General features: G+C 49.2%; 1 protein-coding gene across 5 annotated transcripts in view; it reads left to right on the forward strand.

Moving 5' to 3' along the window:
- Positions 1 to 9,911, forward strand: part of samd11 (sterile alpha motif domain containing 11) — a 50,072-nt gene extending 40,161 nt beyond the window's left edge. For 3 of the 5 annotated variants that reach the window (XM_082517741.1, XM_082517742.1, XM_082517743.1), the window contains 6 exons: positions 4,791 to 4,906; positions 5,085 to 5,163; positions 5,271 to 6,049; positions 6,509 to 6,642; positions 7,756 to 7,866; positions 8,124 to 9,911. In XM_082517741.1, the coding sequence (XP_082373867.1) occupies positions 4,791 to 4,906; positions 5,085 to 5,163; positions 5,271 to 6,049; positions 6,509 to 6,642; positions 7,756 to 7,866; positions 8,124 to 8,399 (1,495 nt within the window). In that variant the 3' untranslated portion in view covers positions 8,400 to 9,911. The other 2 variants (XM_082517745.1, XM_082517744.1) reach the window with 2 other exon arrangements.
- Positions 9,912 to 10,726: the final 815 nt, after the last annotated feature.

The raw sequence follows: 10,726 nt of genomic DNA on the forward strand, positions 1-10,726 counted from the left end.
GAGATCTGATCTCATATTTGGCTTTTCCTGTGTGCTGCAGAGTTGGTGTGAGCGTGTGCATTTCCACATACATGGCTAAACTGAGGATCCAATAACCTCTTGGCTACCACTGTGGAGTTGCACGCCTGCACGCCAGCTCTTCCTCCCTCCCCCCCAAAGCGCTGGCCCCTGCGCCTCCCAAACAAAGCCAGGGGCAGCGGGAGTGGGCGGGTAATTGCTTGTCGATTATTTATGTGGCGCGGGGAGAGGCGGGGGATCGATAATGGGCCGGCGGTGCGGCAGCAGGGTGTGTGCGCTTGTGTGTGCGCTTGTGTGTGCATGAGAGAGAGGCAGAGAGGGGTTGGTGAGGGGCAGGAGGGGGAAATAAGCAGGAAGCAGAGCGGCCAGGCGCTGTGTGGTGCAGCTCTGGGAGACTGTGGGGGTGTATATAGTGTGTGTGTGTTGTGGCAAGATTGGGGGGGGGGGGGGGCTGAGTGTTCATGTGTTTGTTCCATTTTTCAAGCTGGCGGTCTGCATGCATACTCATCTATGCGGATTGAATCTGGGTTTGTTTGTGTGAATATGTCTGCTAATTTGTGTGTGCGTGCGTGAGAGAGGCCAGTGGTGCAGTGTGAATGTACTCAGTGAGCCGCGGCTGTTCTCCGACAGCACACAAAGTAATTAGCCACACAGGACCGGGGAGAGTTAACTAGGCCTCACCCTACCTCCATCCGTCCGTCCGTCCGTCTGTCTCTACCTCACTCTTCCCTGCTTGTGCGTTCTGTTTAACCCTCAGTGAAACAGTTTAATCTGTCTATCACTTGTGCTATTGTCCAAGCAGTAGTACAGGAAGAAAAGACAAATGGACCTAAGGCTGCTCGATATAACGATATATATCGGATGACCATATAAAAACGTCTATCGTTTCATTTTACGCTATTGTTTGTTTTGTGGTGTCGCAAAATAAACTGTTTACAGCAATATTTTTTCATCGTTTTGACGGTCACTGTAGTGGCTATATTAATTTCTTAAAGTTCTCTCTTTCTCTTATATTTAATATAACCACACTACGGACGGACAAGCGCCTGTTTTTATGCGTTGTCGTTAGCAACAATGACGGTAAAACCATCACGTGTCCGCTTGTTTATGTTCCACATAAACCTTTCGCAATAAAGCTCAAGATCCTGTTGAGACTTTTCAAAATAAACTGAATCACGTGAAAGAGCAGATTATTTACGGATGAGAAGTAGAAAAGAGCCGCCAGGTGCTAAAAAATAAACCTTAGACTCAAACGTTAGAACAGGCTTTTCCCCGCAGCACGCCGTGTAATAAATACGCACAAAGAAAACGGCGGCCTTTACAACTTATGTCTAAAAATGTATCGTTTCATGCATCGGTTAAAACACTCGACTCCAGCTACACGACGCGCAGCTGGAAACACTTCACGCAAGTCGAGCTGCCCGAGATTCACAGAATTTACAGAAAATGTTACATTTTTGTGATTTATATCGTTATCGGACGATAGAAATAGATAAATAACGATAAACAGAACTAGTAAAAAGAAGAGAGAGAGAGGTGGGGGGGGGGGGGGGGGGAGACAGAGAGAATGAGTGCAAAAGTGAGGAGAAAATTAATATGGAGATAATTGGTATATTGAAAAAAAAATAATAACAGCAATAAAATGAAGAATGAAGGCTGAGGGAGTGAGTTAGAGATGGAAGCGCTCCCCTCTCTTCCTCCCTAACTCTCTCCGTGGCTCACCTTTCCATCGACCCCTCATCATTGATTACCTGGGGCCCATTAGGGCCCATTGTTAAAAACAAATCATTAGGGCCGCTCGATGGGCTTAGAGCCTGGCGTTCCATTTGTCTGGCCTTAAATGGCACTAAGCTCACCAAGCATCTGCAAGGCAAATAGGGGAGGGGTAGAGACAAGTAAAGAGAGTGTGTGTGTAGGGGGGGGGGACATTGGAGCATAAAGCGGGAATGAAGAAAGGGAAGCAAAAAAGGAAGAGAGGAGATGGGAGATGGCGAGATGACGGAGTAACAGAGAGAGCGAGAGAGAGATGAACAAAAATAGGGAGTGAGGAGATCGGGAGAGTGTGAGATAAGGGGAGGGTGGGAGAGGGAGAGAGAGCGCAAGCGTGGAGGGAGCCTCATCCATTTTAATGAGCTTCCTGTGTAAATGTGTTCCTGCGGAGAAGGAGCCGAAGGCGGCCGCGCGGCGCTCCTAATCCCCCCACGCTCCAGTCATTAAGGGCAGCCCTGTCACACACACTTACACAGACGCACTTATGCACACACACACACACTGCCTGGGCTGCTGTGGGACGGGGCCGCTGTCGCCACTCTGACAGGTCGCCACACACCAGTGAATTCCCCAGGAGCCCCTGGCCTCACTGCAGGCAGGAGACACACAGGCTGAAAGAGAGAATCCAGCGATACAGTTTTGCTTGATTATGAGTCCACCTTGCATTTGTGAGTCTGCCTATTTTCAGTCTCTGAGTTTTTTTGCCTCATCTTTTTATAGCATGTCAGTGGTTTGCCAACAAAATGCAAAGATGGTGCAAAAAAAAAAGAGAAAATAAAACCACACAGAGAAAAACAGACAAGTACACACAAACACATGTAGGAGCACCCAACACACACACACACAGCCCCAGAGCAAAACGACTAATGTCTGCCACTCCTCCCTCAAAATTGCCTCCTATAAAAAGAGGAAGAGAGGGAGAGATGAAGGAAGGGAGTGGAGGGGAGTGTCAGACAAACACTCCTTCTCTTCTCTCTCTCTCCTCTTTCTCTCTCTCTCTCACTCCCCGTGATTAGGCCTAATTATGGTGGCGCAGACGCCTGGCAGCCCCAGTCATGCAGCTTTAATTGACCGTTATTCATTTGAGGGCTAACGCTAGGCAAGGGTAGGCGGTACAAGAAGAGGGAAGAAGAAAGGGGGAATATCAGAGGGGTGTGTGGGGGGGGGGGTGATGGGAATTTGGCATGCGGGAGCCATGGTCGGGCGGCGCGGGGGGGGGAGGCTTGGGGGGCGCCTTAACGTAGCCTAGTGGAACTGCGCGTCGGAAGGCTAATTGCTAGCCCTGAGGGATTAGGCCAGGTGATTACACACTGGGCGGTGTAATTACATAAGCAGCGGCTAGCGGGGCCCCGGCTCGCGGCTCCAGGGTCACGCGCCACAGCCCTCACCCAAGATTAATTGGAGCTGCCACTGGAGTGCGAGGCACCGCCGGAGAGAGCGGTTATACGATTAGCATTAACATTTCAGCGGCGGAGGCGATCGATGAATGCTGCCGCCCCCCCATTCCCTCCCCTCTCCAGCACACACACCCACCCACCCTCTCAGTGCTGCCTCTGCCACCTCACACCTCCCACACCACCCCATCTCATCCACCAGCTCTCGTAGATGTGCCTTCCCTCTTCACAGTTCCCCTCTCTCTCTCTCTCTCTCTTTTCCCTCACCATTTAGTGAGGCGGGAGACATGCAGGCGCTGGCTAATTTGAACACTGTTGCAAAACAATATTTGCGGTCGCATGTGTCCCAGTGTTGGTTTTGACTCTGTTGTTTTCCTCAGCTTGTTTCCCGTGTATGCTTTTGTGCGGCGGCAGTCGCGCACAGCTGAGCTCTGATTGGTGTGATTGCAGCAGCTCGGGGAGCAGAGAGGGGAGTGAAGTGGAGACGTGTGGGTAAAAGAAGCTCGAGCTTGAGCTCAGGAAAAGGCTCGAGAGAGGGTAGAGAGACAGAGCAGGCGGGCGGCATCATCATCCACTCTGGGATCAAAGCCTCGCACACTCTGACGCCTTCAGTGGGTCAAAGTGCACATGCCTCACTTTTCACACATTACGTGCTGCTTCAGAAGCCATATTCCCGCGCCCCCAAGGATGCACGCCAAACTGAAAGAGGGACAGAATGACAGAAGGGAGGGGAAAAAGGGAAGTGATGCACAAGGCGAAAACAGGATAAGATGAAGGGATGAGGAGAGATAAAAATACACAGGCAAAAGGAATAACAGTAGAGAGCAGACAGATTTTTCAGAGGTCATAGAGAAGGAGAGAGAAGGGAGTAAAGAACAGAAAAAAGGTGGGTAATACAGAGGGAGAGATGGAGAAAGAGGGGGAAAGGTGAGAGGCACCTTTCCCCCTCAAAGAGGACAAAAGACTAAGCCAATAATGGAGAGGCCTTTTCAGAAACAGGGGTTGTAGGATGCTCCATCTTTTCACTGGCTTCAATGCAGCCTGGAGAGAGGGAGGGAAGCAGGGAGAAGAGCACACAGAAAAAAGGGGAGAGGAGGAGAAGAGAGGAGGGATGAGTGTTAATTAGAAGGTCCTTCAGCCCGTGGCCCCGGTCAAGACGCAGGGGCCGCCCCAGCTGTCGGAGCATGACACACTGGCATTGTGCATTCAGCCCTCATTATGTGTGTGGGTCTGGAGTTGTGGCGTGTATGTGTGAGGCGGCAGGGAAAGGAAAGGCTGCAGTCCAGGGTACAGCAATGGCCAGCGGCGCTTGCTGCGGCGTGACAAGACTGATGAGGCGCTGGGGCGACATGAGGGCCTCTGGAGCACCACTGATAAAAATACACTGCATACATTGGCAGTGTGGCACCATTCGCGCACGCACACACACAGACACACAGAGCAGCAGCTGAAATTTTCTGAGAAGAGAGAGGGGAAAAAAATCAAAATGTGAAGTGAAAACTGTTCCACTGACGTAGGAAGTCGCGTGTGCTGAACATTCGTGTTATTTCAACCTATTTAGTAAAATTAAAATTGAGATTGATGTTTTTGTTTAATTTGTGTCCACAGAGAAATGTCCCATCCTCCACCCCTACTGTCCCCTCCAACTGCTCCTCACATCGCCTTAGGACCTCACTTGCGGCCTCCTTTCCTTGGCATGCCCTCTGCTCTTTGCCAAGCCCCCGGTGAGTCATAAGTAATTCTAAGGCCAGATGGATACTTTTGCACAACACACAAAGAAAATCAAATTTTCACCCTAGTATTTCTTTTTGGCACTTTGATTTAGTTTGTAACATGTTAACTCAAAGATTCCTCCAAAACTTGGGACATTGCATTGTTACATTTGTGCTGTTTTTGTTACAGGTTACGGTTTCCTTCAGCCAGCTCAAGCAGAGCTCTTTGCCCGCCAACAGGAGCTCTTGAGAAAGCAGAACCTGGCCAGGTGTGTTTAATAAAGTGATGATGAAAGCCTACATCAAAAGTATTAAGATATGGGTTTAGGAAGCTTTTGGACTGTGTGGTAAACCTCTCTGTGTTTCGCTGCCGCAGACTTGAGATGTCAGCCGAGCTGCTGAGACAGAAAGAGTTGGAAAATCTCCACCAGCGACAGCAACAGCAACGTCTGTTGGGCTCTGACCCTCTGGGGGCTCTACCTCCTGGAATTCCTCTCGACCATCCAGCATTGCGGAGCCTCCATGACATCCCAGAGGGCCATCCTCTCCGCGAGGAACTGGCCCGCCGCACGAACGCAATGCTGGTGCTTCGACACGGGGCTACCACGCCTCTCCTAACACTCAACCACCAACAACAGCAACAACCGGGGGCGTCGTCCACACCCAAAGACACCCAGCCGCAGAGCTCCACTGCTGGCACAGATGCCGAATCCAGAAAGATGGCCCGCAGGGTCCCCCAGACGCAAATCCATAGTGGGGATCACAGAGAAGGAAGGGAGGACAGAGGAAGGGAGGAAGACATGGAAGTGCACGAAGAGGAAATGAAGGACTCAGACAGCGAGACAGAGATGTGCGATGAGAGGCTGGAGAGAGTCGGTGCCAAGTCCAGCAGTAAACCCAAGGACAGGGGTAAAGACACTGGCAGCAAGGGAGTGTGTGACAGTGCCAAGGAGACTGTAGAGCGCTCAGGCAGGCTGAGCGCCCCTTGTAGTTCTGCAGGTACAGAGTCCCCCAGTCGCCACCTTTTTACCACTGGACTGGGCAAAACCGATCTGAGGTACCACCTGCCACCAGGGTTCCTGCCACCGCTACCTGCTCTTCATGCCCAGTCATTTCCCTTCGGATTCCCCTACGCCAACCCTTATTTTCACACGGGTGAGAGACTCAGACGCGCACACACGACACACAGAGCTCAGAGCTGACACGTGAAATCCATTAGAATCACTCTCTGTGCATGTCTCTAGTGTGGAGGCCTCTCCCTGTTAGGGCCTCTTCCTCTGACCCCAGGGTGACCCACATGCACGCCACCAACAGCACAGCCACGTGGGCAGAAGGGAGGGATTGAGGGGGTTGTTGGTTTGCAGGCATAAAGTGGGATGACATAGCAGCAAGCGGCACGTTTACTTTATGAAAGCATAAGAAAAGACTGGTAATGAGCACCTGAAGGAAACTGTAACAGTCATTTATTAAATGAGTTTAAGATATCTATTAGTTTACTTAACACAGACACTTAAAACCAAACCAAAAAAATACACATTTGAAAACAAATAGCACCTTTGTACCTGGTGTGTGTATATATTGACACATCATTTTCACCCACTGCTGCTTTTTCAGGCTCTTTGGGAGGTCTTTTCATGGATGGGGAGGACTCGGCCACAGCAAACCCTGCGGAGGACATCAGCAAGTGGAGTGTGGAGGATGTGTGCGGCTTCATAAGCAGCCTGGCAGGATGTGCTGAATACACACAGGTGAGAACGTAGAGAGCAGGAAAGAGAGAGAGAGAAGGGGACTGAGGCCAGGGGCAGGCTGATTATTAACCATAGAGGAAAAACAGTGTACTAAGATATAATTCAAACCCCAAAACCACTGCAGTACTGTCAAAGGCGTCTCATTATATTTAGGTAGAAGCAGTAAACCTGCAGCTTTTTCAAGGTTTTTGTGAATGTGTGTGGATGCATGAGAGAGCATGGTCATGTTTAATGGTTTGAGCCACGTTTGTGTGAATGACGGTGAGTTTAAAGTGCATGTAGGTGTAGCTTGTGTGAATGAAACGTGCATTTGTGTGTTAATCCAGGCTGTGCGACGTTCCAAAATGAACTATCCAGAGAAAGTTCTCATCATTGGAAAATGGAAACGAGTAAAATATTAGGACTAGGTATTCAATTCAACTTATTTTATATAGCGCCAAATTACAACAACAGTCACCTCAAGGCGCTTAATATTGTAAGGTAAAGACCCCTACAATAACCCAGAGAAACCCCAACAATCAAATGACAACCTATGAGTGAGCACTTTGGCAACAGTGGAAAGGAAAAACCTCCTTTTAACAGGAAGATTCCTCCAGCAGATCCAGGCTCAGGGAAGAGCAGCATGTGCTGTGACCAGTTGGGGGTGATGGAAAGGAGACGAGACAAAAGACATCTTGTGGAAGAGGGCCAGAGGAACATTTCTGGAGTCAGAGACGTGTATGGGGAGGGATTTGCTGCTGTCCTGACTCCAAGGGAACTGATAAGGAACAAAGTAGACACCATAATTAGGCTTCAGCTGTCTCGGAGATTTAGATGAACCTTTGGAGTCATTTTTGCACAATAAATGATAACCGTATATACATATGGCATAGAAAACATCCCAATCCCAACATTACGATGTTTAAAATGATAAAAGACTACAGTCTCTACAATTTGAATCATCCATATTGCAAAAATGTTTCCTGATAATCTCCAATTGCGTTCTCAAAATGAGTATGAAACATTTTGGAATAGAGCCCACTGTTCTGTAGTGTTCGTGTGAGCGAATGTGTAGGGTCGTGTGTGTTTCTGTGTGTGTCGGGGCTGTGGCTGAAGAGGCTGTGTCTCCGCCAGGTGTTTCGGGAGCAGGCCATTGATGGAGAGACATTGCCACTGCTCACTGAGGAGCACCTGCTCAACACCATGGGATTAAAGCTGGGGCCCGCACTCAAGATCCGCTCACAGGTACACCTCACAGACCTGCGCGTGTGAGAGTGTGTGTGTTTGTGTATGATCAAGTGGACCCGTGTTTGTCTGAGTGTGCGTTCCCGTCTGTAGGACCGAGACAAACTGCTAGAATAGTATAGCTGATTCCCTTAAACTAGCCTGCCCCACATTCTCAGCCTCTCTTCTTCTCTCTCTAAATTCAGTACACATTAGTCCATAACCCGATGCTCAACAGGCTGTACTGACAGTCATGTGATCTCCTCTCGTCTCCTCAGGTGGCTCGCCGCGTTGGCAGGCTTTTCTACATGACAGGATTCCCGCTGGCATTCCCGTTTCCACCTTCTGCTGCCCTGCGACCCCCAGAGCGCGATCGGGACCCCCTGACTGCGCCATCTGACACACCCTTGCCCCTCTCTCTCTCTGTGCCACACCGACCCACTTCCACCAGCAGCAGTTCCTCCCCTTACAGCGGCCCCACCCCAGGTTGCTCCTCCCCCAAACAGGAAAACGGCAATGTGGTAGGACGATACGAGGCCAAAACCCCCTCATAGGAGTGTAAGGGAAGGGGTGAGAATGGAAGACTAGTCTCATGAATGGGGATGGGGGAGTGTAACTTGAAGCAGACTGACCTCTCAATACCTTCACCTTTTGAGCTGAAATTTACGGGACAATAACAGACTTGAATAAAAAAAAAAAAGACAACTGGACAGTATGGACCGTATCCGACAAACCAATCAGCTGAGTTCCTCTGCAGGGGCTGTAGCCGAGCAGAATCCAAAGAAACTGGGTTGGAAGGAAGAGACGTGAAGCGACAGAGAAAAAGGAGACAGCTGGTCACAGCAAGCCTGCCAAAAAAATGGAGCAAAGCCCTGCCACAAATGCGACATTCTTGCAAGTCAGACAGTCAGACGCTAGCGGAAACTCTTCCTTCCTTCCTGGGCTGGAGGAAGCTCTGCTCACTCGCTCACTCTCTTTCTCTAGTCTCTGCATCTCTGACTGCTCTCACCCAGAACCCTGCAAAGCCCAGGAATTTAAAAAAAGAGACATTTCTCCCTCCCTCCCCTCTTCCTCGCCCCTTTCCCTGAGGCCAAACAGCAGCGTGGTGCTGTATGTTGGTTTGTTTTTCTTTTTTTTGGTTTTTTTTTTTCTTCTTCTAGAGGCTGGAGTTGAAACGTATATGCTGAGCAGCACCAGATCTGACCAGCTTCCTCTCTTATCACTGCAACTATGCATTCCGCTGTCCCGATACCAAAGATGACCGGATATGTGGAATTGAAACCATGTTTCACAACGTGTCTGCGCTTCTTTTTGCATTAACGGTCAAACAGGGGAATGCTAGGCTTAGTGCCTCACTCAGTGGGACTCTTATTTGAGATGACACAGGTAGAGCCGTCGTTTACTGACAAACAAAGGATTAAAAATGCTAAGAAATGGAGAAGCCTCAATAGCAGCTGTGGTTTGTACCCCTTATGTCATTGTACGCTTGTGTTGACTACTGTGGGAGGTAGGAAAAACATGCAAAATTGTACAGAATCATGCTTAAGATGAAAATATCCTGAAGATTACATACGTGGTACTTTTACTTTTTGTTAAATGTAGTTGCACGATTAAGGTTTTCTTTACTGGAAAAAAAAAAGTGACTTGCTGAACTTTGGTGGTACTTTTTGTTCATGAGTTTTTGTTTTGCCCTTTTTTAAAAAAAAGTGTAATATTAAAAAAAACAAACAACAAAAACGTATGCTCCAATCTTGAATGCTACTTCAGCATATAAATATGAGGACAAAAATATTTATAGGACTTTTAATGTAGTAGATAAAACAGATGGTGATATGTATTAAAATTAGCCCTCAAGATGGAATTCCAAAGATACTTTTACTTTCTCTCTTGGTTGCAGGGAAAAGAAAGGCACAAGCTCTTAATGCAAATGTTTTGAATTTGTTTGTTTTTTTGTTTTTTACTACGCAAACAAATTAAAAATGGTCTCTAGATTTCCCTTCAAAAGTTTGTCTTCATCCTATTTTTCTATTCACCACACAGGTGAAATAAATGCTAAAGAAAGCCTCTCTTCTTTCTCTCGTGTTTGCTTCAAATATCAGAAATGCTCTTTCCTCCTCAGGTGTTTGTGGTACTTTCGTTAAAAAAGAACATGCAGGAGGCGGGGTGTGTGTGTGTGTGTGTTTTATAAAGGGGAGGTGACCCATGGGGGGCACAGTTCGGGTCAACACCAGCTGTCGGAGTGTGAGGTTCAGCCGCAGGCCAAGGCCTCCCTGCCTGTGGGGGTAAACCTGACCCTCCTCATATACCCACACACGCACACAGCAACAGAACCAGGAGCAACCCTCGCTCACACTCGCCTTCCTCCTTCAAAGCGGTGCGCTCTTCACTCTGCTGGGACTTCCCCCTCGCTTTAGGCGGGCCTCTGCACCAGGAGGTTCAGAATTCACTGAAAACCACAGCAGAGGAAACGTGACGACACACAAGAGTTGCTCTGCAGTTGAAGGATTCACACCACACGTAGTTCACTTGTGTCCTTCCTACACCAGTGAATACGTGCCGTAAATGTGCCTCGTGATAAAGGTCAGAATCGCCATCGGTTTGGCTGTGGATTCTGGCAAGCTGGGGGGGGGGGGGGGGAGTAGGACAGCCGTGTTTGAGCATGTGCGATAGACAGACAGAAAAGACAGCGGTCCGGGCAGGGGGTGGGTGAGGAGTTGGCACGGAAACAGACCAGCCTGTGTTGCTGCTCTACCACCTGGGCAGAGAGTCTTGGCGCAGCATCAGACACCACCCTGCCAGCCTGGCACCGCACTGCTGCCTCGGGGCTGAACACCCGCCTCTCTGTACCCGCTCCTCTTGGCCGGCCCTGCCTGGCTGGGCC

Source organism: Aulonocara stuartgranti (genome assembly GCF_965226115.1).
Source record: "Aulonocara stuartgranti genome assembly, chromosome: 20".
Classification (NCBI taxonomy): domain Eukaryota; kingdom Metazoa; phylum Chordata; class Actinopteri; order Cichliformes; family Cichlidae; genus Aulonocara; species Aulonocara stuartgranti.